We start from the raw sequence: 16,131 nt of genomic DNA on the forward strand, positions 1-16,131 counted from the left end.
TCTTCTCTCCCAACTCCCAACTCCCAAGATAACGAAAAGGACCAGTTGGGAGACTAGTGTAAAAGCAGGTGACTCTCTCTCTCTCTCTCTTCTCCGCCATATCCAGCTAGGGTTTTGGGTTTCGGGTTTCGGGTTTCGGGTTTCGGTGGTGAAATGGAGACCTCCCTGAGATACGGCGATGCCAAAGCCTTAAGAATCCACGCCAAGCAAAAGGCTCCCCCTCTATTGCAAAACTCACTTGCAGGTGAGGTGCCCTTTCTTCCTCTCTTCTCCAGATTTTCTTCAATTTTTAATCTCTCCCTGTTTTTCTTTCTTGGTTGATTGCTGTTGAAATTTATTGCCTTTTCTCTGTGGTAAGTGAATATCAGTAAATTTTCGTGCTTCCAAACCATGATAACTTTCTCAGTCTATAGCCATTGGAGTTGTACTGGAATGTTGGGGACTTCAGTTCAATGCTCAAATTCTTGAATTTTTTTTTCTGTATGCGTGTTAGGTTCATGGAGAACTAGATACTAGAATTGGAGTTCCCACTTTTTTTTAGAGCCGTTGTGAGGCGCTTCTACCCCGATGTATGTCGATTTTTCCAATATCTAAGTTGTCCTTACAACAATTTATTTATGTTTGCAGCTCAAGAACAATCAAATAGAATTTTCGATTTTGTGCAATTTATGGCCACTCTAGGCTAACATGGATGCGTTCTTTTTTTTTTTTTATCATTAATAATTGATGAGCATGGTAACGACCATGGAAATCAATTGTAGTTTTCAGCAAGCCTTGGAGTTGGACTGCAATATGATAAGCGTGAGAAACTGCACTACACTGTCCGTGGGAAGAAGTCGTTCCCCGTGACAATAGATGGCCTGTTAAGCTTCAATGTTAAGGGAAGATGTAATCTTGACAAAGAATTTAAAGAGGTTGGTACGATGTCAATTGTTTTATTTTGACCTTTGAAAACACTTGTGCGGTTGTGCCCCTTCCTTATATGGTTGCTGAATCAAAACATGCGCTCTCTTGAGACCGGCAAAATAAAATATACGCTATCTATTCTCTATCTTTGCTCTCGAGTGTGTTTGTTATTCCTTTGTAAAGTTAGAAGTTAGAACCTTTGTATGTTTACGTTGACTGTAATTCTTCCACAGAGAAACTCCACAGGAGCTGCTGAATTTTCATGGAGCATTTTGAACTTTCAAAAGGACCAAGATGTCAGGCTCAAACTTGGTTATGACTTGTTGGACTAGGTATTGTTGCTTAGCTCAATCTTGATTATGACTTGTTGTTCCAGTCTTGTTTTACGTTGTCGGAATCATTTCATTTGAAATCATACATCCAACAATATCTTCTTGTTTTGTAAATAAAATTCTCTTGAATGCATAATTACTAATATCATAACACAACAACAAAGAATTTTACTTTTGTGCTATAAGATTAGTATACATCTTCTCTTTGTATTCCACTTTTGGTGGACTAAATGAAATATTGGAGTTATTTGATCAAACTCAGTTCCCAAATCGAATCTCCCTCCCACTAGCTTAGATGAATTTAACTAATTATGCTATTGTTTGTCAAAGACTCAGATCCAGTTTTGAATCTTATCCTTGTAAATTGTAATTAAAGGTCACATTGAATGTTCCACTGCGTATTTGTTGTTTTTTCCGCCTTTTTCAGATTCCATATATGCAGATCAGGGAAAACAATTGGACATTCAATGCCAATGGTAATGGAAAATGGAGTGTGAGGTTTGACTTGTGAATAGGGGGAATTTGAACTACTTATTTTGTGGGTCAGATTTGGTGCTGCAAACATTGTTGTGCTGTATTTTACTTATAATTGACAGGCAATTGTGCTAAAACTAAATAGTGAAAATTTTAAGTGGAACATTTAGTGGTCCATTGTTTGATTCTTTTGGCTTATATTTTTTGTATCCATAGCTTCTACCATACAATGGTAGCTGAAAGTTCAAGTGTCTTGAGGCAGAGGTAAAAGCAGAGGATAATGCGAATTATATTTGGGGCATATTGGGCAAGAGCACATCCGCGACATCTAAAATGCGAGCTGCTTCTTTTGAGACATTTTTTGAACAGATGGTGTAAGGATGTGGAGTTGTCCTATATCGGAAATGTTAGCTTTGAATGGTTGTACAGTTAAAACACAGAGCACAAGGATGAAACTCTAACCTGTTGAAGGCCCAGAAGCCATGGATGCAGTTGAAGTCGAGAGGAAGTTCTGGAGGAATACCAAGTATTCTACAAACTCCTAACCGTGTAACAATGACTTTGGGAAGCCTCAGTTGTTTTAGTTTCAGGGCTTGCAGGGACCGATATTTATACAAGATATGGGCTAGGGTTTCCGTTCATACAGGAAACCTAATCCCACTTTCTTAGCCTCTAACTAAGGTATCATTTTCACATAAAATCAAGGACTATCACTCTTACTGTATTATAAAACACCTAATATAAGATTGATATCTTAGGAGATCAATTCACAATCTACATTAATCTTTAATATTACATTCCTATTATATGTTGTAGACCATTTGAGGTTGATTTATTTTTGATAAATTCAACATTCTCTCACTTAGTCCACAAATATAATGTCTATGTTTATACTCGAGATTGAAGACTATGTCACTTTAACGGCCATGTAATTGTGATTGCATCCTGTTCTAAATCCAAGTTCCTGTCAAATGCATTTTTTAACATGGAACTAACAAGGTTGTAGGGTTGGATTGACACAACCCAGAAGGTTCATAATCACACATGTTAAGATCCTCATTCACATGAAATTCCGTCAAATTATGATCAAGAGATGAAACTCAACCTAAATACGTCTTCCTTTATATCATCTCAGGTCCTCCATATTGTAACGTAAAAATCACACTTGATTCCTCTTCAAAGCCTATATGCTTGCCAATACAAGCTGTCATCATTCAGTGAATGATTATACACAATCTGCAACATAAACAAACATTGGTAAATATGACTTAAGGCAAAAATAGATATATTCACCAAACAAGACATGGAATTAAAACTAGACAAAAATGACTAACAATGAAGACAAATGCATGAATTCAAACCATTTAGAAACAAACTACAACTCAAGGTTCTGTGAGAAAACTAGCGTACTTATTTAACTCAAACTATAACCATTTCATACTCCCACTAACTCAGCATATCAAAGCTCGAAATTAATTCCATAAATAATGAACCAATGTCAATGTCTTGACCTTTTCCCTGACCAATCTGTACTTGATATGCATGTGCTTGGTTCCTAAAGACCTCTTGTTGTTCTTAGAATAGAAAACTGTAGCACTATTGTCAGAAAGAATCTATAATGGCCTTTTAATGATATCTAGAACCCTAATTCCTTCTATAAATTTTCCTATCCATACAGCTTGATGAGAGGTAGCCTCGAAACATGCCTTATACTCAGCCATCAGTGGAGGTTGGAATGTTCTTTTGTTTCATAATTTTCAATGAGATAGCTCCCTTGCCATCATAAATATGTAGCTAGAATTTGACTTAAGTGAATCGTGACATCCTGCAAACTCAAGCTCTTTCTTCTTCTGTAAACTAACTCGTAGTCCTTTGTTTCTCAAGGTACCTCATCACTTTCTTTGCCGCTATCAAATGAGCTTGTCTAGGATTGGATTGATATCTTCCTAGCTCAAGACAAAAGCAATGTCAAGTCAAGTACATGCTTGTGCATATATCATGCCGCCTACAATTGATGCATATTGTTTGTCACTCATGTATGTCTTTTCAATCTCAGTTTTAGGACATTGTTGTTTCAGTTTGTCACCCTTTGTGACTGGTACTTCACTGCTAGTACAAGTTGACATGTTAAACCTTTTGAGAATTTTCTCAATGTAGCCAATTAGTGAAAGACCATGTAAGCCTCTCTTTTTATCACGAGTGATTTAAATTCCCAGTACAGATGAAGCTTCTCCGATGTCTTTCATTTCAACGTTGTTAGAGAGTATGAGCCTTGTCTCTTGCGGCAGTGTCATATGTGCTAGCAATCAAAATATCATCCACATAGAGGACTAGGATGATATGTCTCACATTGGACTTGAGATAGATGCATTTATCTTCTGAGTTTTCAAGGAAACCATGTGATTGTATGACTTCATCAAATCTTAAGTACCACTGTCTTGAAGCCTGTTACAAACCATAAATTGATTTCTTGAGTCTGCATACTAAATCCTTCTCTAATTCTTTAGTGAATCCCTTAGGTTGTTTCATGTAAATCTCTTCTTCAAGATTGCCATTAAAAAATGTAGTCTTAACATACATCTGATGTAGAAATAAGTCATAATGAGCCACTAATGCCATAACAAATATGAATGAGTCCTTTGTTGAAACAGGTGAGAATGTTTCTACGTAGTCCACTCCTTCTTGTTGAGTATATCCCTTGACCGCAAGTCTAGCTTTGAACCTTTCTATTTCAGCCATTTGAATGTCTCTTTGTTTTGAACACCCATTTGCATCCAATTGGTTTGCATCCTTCTGCAATACTTTAAGTTCCTACACTCCATTTTCTTTCATGGATTTAAGCTCAGATTCTATGGATTTCATCCTTTCTTCATGTTGTAAGTTATTCACTGTTTTCTTGAAAGTTGTGATGGCTCACCAATGTTGATGTCAGCCTTACTCAAATATAGTACAAAGTGATATGAGATTGCAGGCTTCCTTACTCTTGTCGATTTCCCAAGTATGGGTTCCCCTTGGCTTTTAACTTGTTCAATGACTAGAATTTGAACGAGCACACCTTCATTTGATGTATTGAATGGCACTAGATTGTCCATCATGTCATTATTTTTTCTTGGTATTTCATTTTGTACATTGTTGCTTGCAGATGAAGCAACATGCACCATTTGTACACTATAACTTGCAGATGAAGTAACCTGGTCCAAATGAACACTGCCAAGCTCCATCTCAGTCGTTGGAGTTGAAGTTCTCACTACATTGTCTTATGTTTTCTCCTAAAAGACAAAACCACGTTATTTGTCACACCAACTGCAATCTCCTCTATTAATTTAATCTTTCCAATTTCAATGAAACTCATGGAATTGTCTGGACAATAGAACTTGTACTCCTTGGTTCTTTCTCAATATCCTATGAAGTAACAACTTACTGTTTCAAGATCAAGCTTTCTCTTTTGTGGATTGTAGGCCCTAGCTTCTTCCTTGCATCCCCAAATTCTCAAGTGTTGTGGGCTTGGCTTCCTCTTGTTCCATAATTCAAATGGTGTTGCTGCCACTTATTCGCTAGGCACTTGATTTGAAATATAATTTGCAGTTTTGATTGCATCGCCCCCACATAAATAATGGCAAATTGGTGGTGCTCATCATGCTTCTTACCATGTCCTTCAATGTTCAATTTTTCCTTTCTGAGACCCTGTTTTGTTGTGGAGTTCCAGGATTAGTGTATTGAGCCACAATCCCCTCACTTTGTAGGTAGAGTGCAAATGGTCCAGGATTTCTACCATGTTCAGTGCACCTTCCATAGTATTATCCTCTATTGTCTGGCCTCACTCCCTTAATCTTCTTGTCCAACTGGTTTTCAACGTCATCTTTGGAAATTTGAAAAGTCATTAGGGCACTGGACTTCTCAAATAACTTTAAGTAACAAAATCTTGAGTAATCATCTATGAAGGTTATAAAATACTTGTAACCATCATATGTAGGTGTAGGGAAAAGGTGACAAATGTCTATATGGATAAGCTCAAGCAATTCATTGCTCCTTGTTGCATCCTTCTTATGTGAATTAACCATCTTTCCTTTAATGCATTCAATACAAGTCTTTGGATTATCATAATCCAATGAAGGCAGAATGCTACTCTTGCTCAGATTCCTTATTCTTTCAATTGAAATGTGCCTTAGTCTTTTGTGTCAAAGAGTGGATAAAGTCTCATTGTGATTTAATATCTTTTGTCCAACCATGTTTGTCATGTAACTTGGTTCTTTGTAGTTAAGTTTCAACATGTCACCAATGTGTAAACATTTCCAATAACTTGCAAGTTTTGATAAAAGCCACTGTCATTTATTGAAAATACAAACTTCTTCTTAACTATCTATCCAACAGCTCCGATATCTAATGAAAACTAATTATACAAATTAAAAGCTTCAAACATTCAATTACCCAGAAATCAAAAATGAAAATCTCTAATATTAGAGAGCCAAAAGTCAAGTTTGGTGTCTCAAGGCTTCAACATAAATTTTTGGACTAAAATCCCCTTGAACAAAAAACAAAAAAAACGCAGCTTGTAAAAAAAAAAAAAAAAAAAAGAATTATACTCCTAAGGGTATTTGAGACCAAACAAATAACCAATAACCAGATATTCATTCACCAACGTGTTTTGGCAGTTAATACATGTCCCTCCAACACCCAACACCCTACGACCATAACGAGATTGTGCTTCACCATGATCGTCCGTCTCATTCATCCACATTCTGCTCTGGCAATTCACAAATCTCACACCTAACACCATATATATGCGCAAACAGTTGCAGTCGGCGCTGCTACCACACCATTCTGGAGAAATTCTTCTACGTTGCATCTTTCGTTTCTCCTCCAAGCATGCAATCCTCTGCATATTCTCTCTCTTCTCCACCTACGCCGCCTTCATTGCCATCTTCTCCAGGTACCCAACTTCCTAATTTAAAAACTAGGGTTTAATTTTGGGTTTTTTTGTTTGTCATTAATTTGGGAATGGTGATTATCTTATGCAATGGCTAATGATTGTGTGTGTTGATTTAGGACCATCATCCAAATCCAGTTTTGATTTTTCACTCTTTTCGTTTTCTTTGTTTCCTTGCAGATTTGTGAATAAGGATTGGGACTACAAAGTGGAAGCTCTAAAAAATTTCGTTTTAAATCGTAGTTGTCTCGCCACTGATTCAAACAGGTAAAATTGGTAAACGAAATCGAAGTTGTCCCACTCGAATCACTGGCGAGACAGCTCCAATTTCAAAACATAATTTTCCACAGCTTCCACTTTGTATGTGACGACCCGTCTCTAATTTTCTATGTAATTTCTCCCCGAGTGTGTAAATTGACATTTCTGCCCTAGTTGGCAATGTGATGTGGATGTAGTATTCAGCATTTATTTTATTTTCCTAGTAGTGTAATTAAATAGTACCGGTCGTTACGAACGCGTGAGCACGAGTTAGACCCGAATTGGAGCTATAACGAAAAAGTTACGCTCTGTCAAAGTACATTAACAGTGGGTAGAAACCTTATCATTTTCTTCTTTTAAAAACTGTCCCGTTTGCCCTCAAATCCCTCGCATTCACTCATTTTTCCCTAAAACCCTCACAACCAATCAAAACCTTTCCTCACACCTCTCCCCTAATCAGAAACTACTCCTTCACTGTCTCTTTTCTCCTTCTCTCTCTCTTTCGCATTTGACTCTCTCCCTTCTGCAATACACACACACCATCATCAAAACTTGCAGATTGAATTCAAAAACACCATTATACACTCACCATCATCAAAACTTGCAGATCGAACTCAAAAACACCATTATTGTACTCCTCTCGAACCCGCAAACCCAGCCGTACTAGCCGATGGTGAAATGACCGAGTTATGACTCGCCAACTCAGAAGCTCCGACTCTGTGAGTTTTCCTCCGACGAGTTTCAACCCAAGTTACAAGGTTTTAGGACATAGGGAAGCTTCTACACAACTCCTAGGGTCCAGACTAGGTTTGGGGTCGAGTTGACGTCAAAACAAGCAAGTTTGAGGAGTCAGTTTTAGGCTGAGAATTTTGAGGCATTTTCAGGCCATTTCCTATCTATTTTTGGACTTTTGAAAGGTACAATCTTGTTCTACTCTTCATAAGCTTCATTTCCATATAAAGTGCAAAAAAAATGGTTAAGAATTGAAGAAGATATGAAGCTTTGAAATTTTTCCCAGTTTCCGGCGAAACCAGACGGCGGCGGACCGGTAGAAGCTCACTGAAGAAGACGAATAATATTCCGTCAAAGTTGACGGAATATTCTAACGGCGTCAGGTAACTTCGTTACTATTTAATGAAATATTCCGTCAATTCTGATGGAATATTCCTAACGTCCGTCAGTCTCTGTCAGGTGTGTGGCCTGCGCGTGTGGCCGTGGGCTAAGCGGCGCATGAGGGCGCATCCGGCCTTCGGGTGGCAAGTGCTTGACATGTACAGGTCCGTGACTTCGTGTAGATCATTTTTGTATATTCAAACCTTCCGTTTGAGCAATGTATGAGAGATTTACCTTATCACATCCCAGCCTGGGCCCTCACCACATCCCAGGCTCGACTCCACTGTAGCACGATATTGTCCGCTTTGGGCCCCGACCACACCCTCATTGTTTTGTTTCTGGGAACTCACACAAGAACTTCCCAGTGGGTCACCCATCCTGGGAATGCTCTTGCCCGAACTCACTTAACTTCGGAGTTCCTATGGAACCCGAAACCAGTGAGCTCCCAAAAGGCCTCGTGCTAGGTAGAGATGGGAATATACATATAAAGCTTACAAGATCCACTCCCCTGGGCGATGTGGGATGTTACAATCCACCCCCCTTAGGGGCCCGACGTCCTCGTCGGCACACTTCCGGCCAGGTATTGACTTTGATACCAAATTATCACATCTCGGCCCGTGCCTCCACCACATCTTGGGCTCGACTCCACCATAGCACGATATTGTCCGCTTTGGGCCCTGACCACACCTTCATGGTTTTGTTTCTGGAAACTTACACAAGAACTTCTTAGTGGGTCACACATCCTGGGAATGCTCTCGCCCGAACTCGCTTAACTTCGAAGTTCCTACGGAACCCGAAGCCAGTGAGTTCCCAAAAGGCCTCGTGTTAGGTAAAGATGAGAATATACATATAAGGCTTACAGGATCCACTCCCCTGGGCGATGTGGGATGTTACTTACCTAGCTTTTTTGAATATGTCCTATTTAATTTATTAGTTTAGTTATTTCACATATAGCTCAAAATTATCTCGAGGACGTACGTGGTCAAGCGAGGCTAGGAGGCTATGATCTAACCACGTACCAATGAGTGGGCATTTTGTTTTCGTATATATATAAACCTTATAGTTTCCACAAATGCTTTTGAATTGATTTATGCATATCATGCCACTGTTGTTTTTAGATTGATATTACGCCTATTATGCCATGATTAAAGATGCTATAAGAAATGTTATAATGCTATGGAACACTAAAACAATCCTACGAGATGCACAGGTAAGTTTACATTGTTAACTAGAATTATTGAATGGTTATGGCATGTTTATATATATGTAGTCTTCTCATCATTGCTACACCCTGATGTTAGTGCTCGCCCAGGGCCAGTGCTAGTCTTTCACGTGTATGTTCACCTATGCACCGCACACTCGCCTTGGATCCAAGTAGGTGTCAGTCCTGTCGTACAAGTTGTATTAGGCAACTCCGACTCATAGTGACCACGATTATCGCTAGTCTTCACGTGATTATAGCACTAGAGCGTACTTATACATTATGCCACAGTCATGTTCATGTTAGAAACTATTTGCATGAACTCGTGTGCTAGTGTAGATTGATGAGCAACATGTTTTCATTATGCTATTGTTGAGATATCGTAGTTTGGCACATTTCTGTCATCATTGTTAATTACAGTTGTTTTCATACTTATACGTAGTATGATTTTCTGAAAACTATACATGATTTACAGCGAGGGGTTAGTATGTTCGGAAAATAGATGTGTTTTATAAACCTTTGCCTTTGTGCCCACTCACCCTTTTGTTTTTCGCCCCTCCAGGTCTTAGACAGCCGAATTCTCTAAGGCATACGAGAAACTCCGGCGAATTCTGACATATCTAAATAAATGTAGGGACCCTGTCTTGGTTGTGTATTAAGCACTATAATTAGTTCCGATTGCACTCTTTTGTTGCCTATGCTTTGAATATTTGTATTCTATGGGTTATACCCACTACTGCGCACCCACTTTATTAGTTTAAATAAGTTCTAGTTTCAATTTTATTTTTTTCACATTTTTACATCACCTACACCTTTGGTTATGTCACTTTCAGGTGACGGCCAACATGCCTCAACTCTGGTCGGGGTGTGTCATTGTAGTCCCAATCCTTATTCACCAATCTACAAAGAACAAAGAAAATGAAAAGGTGAAAAATCAAAATTGGATTTTGGGGATTTTCCCTAGCTCTCTAGATGCCCAATCTCTTTTAACAACACACAATAGTCTGTCGACGGACTCTGTCTTTATATTTTAGTTTGAGTGGCTTGCATTGTATGGCTAATTATTTCTCACACTATCTAATCAAATGAAGGGGAAAGAGTTTTAGTTTGAAAGATGGTCCTAAATCAACACACACAATCACCAGGCATTGCGTAAGATAATCACCTTTCTAAATTAATGAAAAAAAAAAAAAAAAAACCCAAAATTAGACCCTTGTTTTTTAAATTGGGAAGATGGCAATGAAGGCGGCATAGGTGGAGGAGAGAGAAGATGCAAAGGATTGCATGCTTGGAGGAGAGACAACAGATGCAGCGTACAAGGATTTCTCTAGAACGGTGTGGTAGCAACGCCAACTAAGCAACTGCCTGCGCATATAAAATGGGGGGGGGGGTGAGATTTGTGAACTACCAAAGCAGAACGTGGATGAAGGAGAAGGACGATCATGGTGAAGCGCGATCTCGTTATGGTCGTAGGGTGTTGAGGTGAGAAGTGTTAACTGCCAAAACACGTTGGTGAATGAATATTTAGTTATGGGTTATTTGTTTGGACTCAAATACCCTTAGGAATATAATAATTGTTTTTTTTACAAGGTTGTGTTTTTTTTGTTTTATGGGTTTTTAGTTCAAAAATGTATGGTGAAGTCTTGAGACATGAAACTTGACTTCTGGTTTTCTCATATTAGAGATTAGAGATGTTTGGACTCAAATACCCTTAGTAACATAATTCTTCTTTTTTTTTTTTTTTTTTTTTTTTTTTTTTTTTTTTTTTTTTTTTTTTTTTACATTTTTTTGTTTAAGGAGTTTTTTAGTCCAAAACTTTTTAGTGAAATCTTGACACACCAAACTTGACTTCTAACCTTCTAATATTGGAGATAAAGATTAGTAAAGATATATTTACGTAGAATTATCTTATAAGTTTGCATAACACAGAAGACTATCAATAAAACAAGATCAACAAAGTGATTAAAATCAACAATATACAAATGTCAATACTACTCCTTGGTTCGAAGTTCCAATTAGCTGGACAAAAAGGTGCAGAGGCAAAATGAAAAACACTAAAAAAACTGAACCTGACGTGAATCGAACACGCAACCTTCTGATCTGGAGTCAGACGCGCTACCATTGCGCCACAGATCCATACATGCGTACTGCCTACCTTAACCAAACATATTCAAAGTTAAAAGACTAGTAAGCCTTCATCTTTTGCTTTTTATTTTTACTATTGGAACAACGGTTTGATTTTTCCCATTTGCTCATTCCCGCCCACTTCAGTTCTTCCATTCCAAAATTTTTATTTACCCATTTATATAATACAAACAAACAACTAACCCCCAACTCAAGAACCATCCACCTAATGGGAAAGATTCTCTTATATCGCCATTTCACCACATGGGTAATCATTTATTAGATAGTTAACTTACTTTTTATACATACGATGATCATTTATTAGACAATGATATTACTAGAACAAAACATTAATTGCATGTCCTTCACCTAATGAGATAACTTACCAAGATCCACAAGTTTTATGGATATGGTAGTTCAACTAATTTGCAACAATAACAATTTGCTAATCCTATATAGGAAGATTTGAAATGTGACCATGAATTCGGAGTAAAATGCTCATCTACTAGAACTAGAACAGCAACCAAAAATGTAAACAATAACATATTCTGAAATATAACAAACAAATTCCCTCTCAATTACAAATTGGCAAATTTTGCCAACTTCATACTAAAACTTTTACACATAATTAAAGAAAATTAAAAACCAACACTATCACCCGTAATGCCTACAAGTACACAGTTAAAATACGGTATTTCTATTGAGACTATCTGATGAATACAAGTTTACAAAAGAAAAGAATGCAAAATTTCGTCTGACTGCGTGTTCCCAAGGTGAATAAATGTAGCAGAATCGACTTCAGAACTAAATTTTTCAGTACACAAGTTTCCGGCCAACAAATAATTCAATTTTCCAAGTTGTCAGGCCCAATACTTATCTTTATCCACATATCCATCACAGGCATTCTGTGAAACTCGAAAGTTGCGTCATCTCCATGAGAAGTTGCCTCTGGGGGAGACTTACTAACCAATAAATTTGGACTGGAGAAAATTAAAACCCAGAAGCAGCAAAGTATATAACAATATTACCTTGAAAATTCCCTCTCCTAGTTTTCCCCGTCGAGATTCAACGTTCCATTTCTCATTGCTCTAAGCTGGTGTTCATCTCAACTAACTTTTGTTGTTCTTCCTCCATCTTTTGTGCTTTTACCTGATTCACAACCTTAGGCTTGTTGCTTGTAGATTGCTGATACATAACACCGCCTAGCATACATATTAACAGCCCCACTGTACCAACAATGGTTGAATGCTTGTCCCAAATAAACAGATTAATCACAACAGTCAATAGCTTGTTCACTATACCAAGAACAGTAAATCCAGTTGCAGAAATTGCCCTTCGGCAAGAAAATCCAAAGAAAGAGATAGATAAACCAAATAAACAAGATAACCCCACTGGCAAAAGCACATTAAAAGAATACCAATCTGATTCATCAGTGATTTCATGCTTAATCTTCTTCAATTCTCCCATTACTAGTAGTTCAATTGGAAACAGTAGAAGAGCCTCGAGATTGTTATAGAGTACAAGACCCCATGTATTTAAGCCGATGGTCATTACCACATGCTTTATGTAGACAAAATCTATCGACATGCTTACCAAGTAAGCTAGAGCCCAACTATAAGCCGTGACTGTGAACTGGTAATCTGTAAGCACATAAATCACACTTCCCCCAAAAATTGTGGCAAGTGAGGCCCATGTCCTAATTGATGGCCATGGCTGGTGCAAGAAGAGAGTCTCTCCTATAGCAACAAAGATTGGAACAACTGAACGAAAGACAATGAAAGTGTCGACATTGGCATGAAGAAGGAGCTCACTGTTGGTGAAGAGAGAGAGGTAGAATATAATTGCTGCTGGTAGGAAGCGCCACATGGTAAGAAGGTCAAGCGAATCATGTTCTAGCAACTTAAGCCAGCCACATACAAGGACCCCCATAGCACTTGTAAAATACTGTAAAGCAGTTAGTGCCCCAGGATAAGGAAATTTTACGACAGCCCATTTGTTGATAATGGAAAGCAATGAGGCAGATAAGCAGTAACCAGCAGCTATACCATAGACTGAGATTTGTTGGAGTATGACACTATACCAGTTTGGTTGGATATTACCAAAGAGAGTAGGGTCACTTGAACCACCCTGGGCCTGATGGCCCTGACCAACTTGAGGATTCTCCACACCATTTCTATTAGACATCTATCGTAGGATAAAAACATCTTTGTAAGTCCACACCATTATTTCATTTATATTTTTGCAAAATTCAGAAACAAATGCTTAACATAAACATCAGGCAAGAATAGCACCTTTCTCATGGACACTTCAGTTTCATCCATCTTGCTGGATTCACCAAGGACCTCCACTTGTTCAAGCAACTTCTTTAACTTTTCCTCCAGAACAAACAAATGTTCAGACTTTTCACTTGACAGTGGATGTGGTAGAGCAGGTTCCACCTCCTGATGACGGCGTTCGCGCTCACGCCTTACTCTTCTATCCAAATCCATAACCTGTAATGCAAGTAGATATGACAAAGAAATACAGGTGAATATTTTATTTTCATTGAGCATAAATATAGGTGAATAATTCTAGATCATCAAGCCCAATGGAAAGATGTGCAACTTACCAACATCTCACAAAACTGAGCAAGTTCGGCTTCAAACTTGGGAACATATGCATCATGCTGTGGTGACTTCTCAAAACTACAATCACAAAATAAAAAGACACACTTAGAAGTAAAATACAAAAAAATAATCAGTCCAATAGCAAGTAGAAAAAGGGTGAGGGGAACCACAAGAGCCTTGAAGGGAAATAAAAGGCAGCAGCTGATGGATTTATGATGAAAAGGCAGACAGTAAGCTCGTAAATTTCTGATAAAATGGAACAAAGCATATGTAATGAGCTCAGATGATGATCTGATTTTGAAATCTAAACTTCGAGTTTCAACAAAACAATCAAAATACTCTCATAAAAGCTTAGTGAAAGCAATTATATACCATTTTCCAGATGGTTAAAAATTTATTCTTCAACATTTTCACGTAACAAAAATGAAATAAATAAGAAGCTCGCAAAAGGGTTCAAGCTCCAGGAACAGAAACCCTTGATAAAATAATAAAGAAAGACAGTAGTAGATATTGGGATGTGAAACATCAGCAAGCAACTATTTTAGTAAGCTAACTTGCTGAAATGGAATGGATACATTTCTATTCCCTTATAGGCAATCAACTATTCTATAAAAAATACCGATAACTTATAGCAGCAGCTTAGAATACCATGGCTGAAGTATTGCGATATTGAATTTTCATTCCACATGTATGAATCTGTTAATTATGCATAAAATAGAGCTTTTGTAGCAAAACCAGTACAACAAATTAACTTAGGATGGAAAAAGAAAACACAATTCCTTTAATTGCATTGGATCTAGATGTACAAAGTACGGCAACATGAAAACCTCAAGAAACATTTCCCACAAAAAAATCCTAATCTAGAAAAAATGTCCAGTTAGTCACCTTTCTTTCAACTTTGGGTCATGTATTTGAGGGCACTGTCCTGATTCATAAACAAAAGTTCGCTGTTAGTGATGTGTTATACTCTCCCAACATCCGAAAAGCAAATGATTTGGGAATCGAATCGTGATTCAAACATTTCTTGCTTGCTCTTTCTCATCAACCAAATAGACTGTTAAACAGGTGTAATTCAATATGAAATTTAAAAGCAATGCACCTAGATCGCTTCGAGTATTGGCGAAGAGATCGAACGGGCAAAAACAAACCAAGTAGTGCCCGCAGACCTCCTTATCATCCCAAGTAATTTCCCTCCCCCTCTTTCTCTCTTCCTCCATCAAATTACGAGCTGGAAATTGGAATTCATCAACAAAATTAAAAAAATACACACACAGACACACACACACACACACATATACACACATAAACACATTACAGCAGGAGTAAGCAAAAAATTAATCCAATTAGAACCACTAAATATTACCAAAGTATAATATCTAAAATGCCCGAAGAAGCAAAAGAAAATGAGTATGTAGAAAAACAACAATTAGTTAGGGTTTATGTGAGATACCTGTGCCCATAAGTTCGTGTAGCAGAGAAGGAAATTCAAAGGGTTTGAATTTGAAAGAAAAATAAAAACAAACAATTAATTTGAGTTGAAGAATAGGAAATTGAGATTAGGGTTTATAGGAAATGCACAAGTGAGGAATAAGCAGCTCCCATGGCTTTTGGGCCCTCTAGGCTCTAGGCTTTAGGTTTGATTTTGAATCTCAAGGAGTAGATTTATGATTGGGAATCTGAGGGAGAACGGGACAGCGACGGTAGTGGTATACATTCCTCATTCTTTGCTAACTTTGATTCAAGGTCATTTTTCGGACAATTACTACTAATTTCCAATTTTTTTTTTTAGGGTAAATTTGCTTCTTTGGTCTCTATACTATTTTTCTCCACCTATGCAATCGTGTTCGAATCTTTTCCCTTTACTTTAAAATAGTAAAGTAAAATTATTTTTAAATGGTGAATTATTCTTGTGGTTAGGACATTTCTTCTTAACATACTACGTCATGAGTTCAAACTTTTCTTTCTTTTTAATGTATAATTAATATAGAGTATTGTTAATGTAGGTCTCCAGACCACTTTCCTTTCCCTTTAATGTATAATTAATATAGAGTATTGTTCATGCAGGTCTCCATACCACTTTTCTTTCCTTTTAATGTGTAATTAATATATAGTATCGTTAATGCAGGTCTCCAGACCTGGTCCTTGTCCCACTCTTGCCATGACATCATTGTGAAGGAAGACCCTTTGACT

At 37.6% G+C, this 16,131-nt stretch overlaps 2 protein-coding genes and 1 non-coding gene across 6 annotated transcripts; 1 reads left to right on the plus strand and 2 right to left on the minus strand.

Annotated features, from left to right (window-relative positions):
• The first annotated feature begins 7 nt into the window (after positions 1-7).
• Positions 8-2,436, plus strand: LOC103952913 (outer envelope pore protein 21B, chloroplastic). The gene is given in 7 exon segments (XM_048576807.1): positions 8-213; positions 215-244; positions 494-532; positions 534-569; positions 762-914; positions 1,140-1,238; positions 1,666-2,436. Coding segments are annotated over 7 exon segments (501 nt in total). The 5' UTR covers positions 8-153; the 3' UTR covers positions 1,750-2,436.
• An 8,839-nt stretch (positions 2,437-11,275) lies between these two features.
• On the minus strand, positions 11,276-11,347 carry TRNAW-CCA. Its single transcript has one exon. It is a non-coding gene; the product is annotated as a tRNA-Trp (tRNA).
• Positions 11,348-11,865: 518 nt separating this feature from the next.
• LOC103952915 (GDP-mannose transporter GONST3) lies at positions 11,866-15,724 on the minus strand. 4 transcript variants are annotated; one of them, XM_009364608.3, is made up of 6 exons: positions 15,392-15,724; positions 15,041-15,169; positions 14,827-14,866; positions 13,944-14,019; positions 13,627-13,827; positions 11,866-13,519 (listed from the first exon to the last, which is right to left on the minus strand). In XM_009364608.3, the coding sequence occupies exons 1-6, from the start codon at positions 15,399-15,401 to the stop codon at positions 12,416-12,418; spliced, it is 1,560 nt and encodes a 519-aa protein (XP_009362883.2). In that variant the 5' UTR covers positions 15,402-15,724; the 3' UTR covers positions 11,866-12,415. The 4 variants fall into 4 exon arrangements, with proteins under 4 accessions (XP_009362883.2, XP_048432782.1, XP_048432783.1 ...); XM_048576825.1 differs by lacking the exon at positions 15,392-15,724 and having other exon boundaries at positions 14,827-14,861; positions 15,041-15,155; XM_048576826.1 differs by lacking the exons at positions 14,827-14,866; positions 15,041-15,169.
• Between the last annotated feature and the right edge of the window lie 407 nt (positions 15,725-16,131).

This window comes from the organism of the source record quoted next, unplaced genomic scaffold, assembly GCF_019419815.1.
Source record: "Pyrus x bretschneideri cultivar Hongxiangsu unplaced genomic scaffold, Pyrus_bretschneideri_v1 Contig91, whole genome shotgun sequence".
NCBI classification, from domain to species: Eukaryota; Viridiplantae; Streptophyta; class Magnoliopsida; order Rosales; family Rosaceae; genus Pyrus; species Pyrus x bretschneideri.

Bases quoted from the DNA above. Each gene is read 5' to 3' on its own strand.
- LOC103952915 (XM_009364608.3), bottom strand. The intron at 14,867-15,040 runs GTGCATTGCTTT...TTTATGAATCAG, and splicing joins CAATACTCGAAGCGATCTAG to GACAGTGCCCTCAAATACAT. The intron at 13,828-13,943 runs GTAAGTTGCACA...CTTGCATTACAG, and splicing joins CTCAGTTTTGTGAGATGTTG to GTTATGGATTTGGATAGAAG.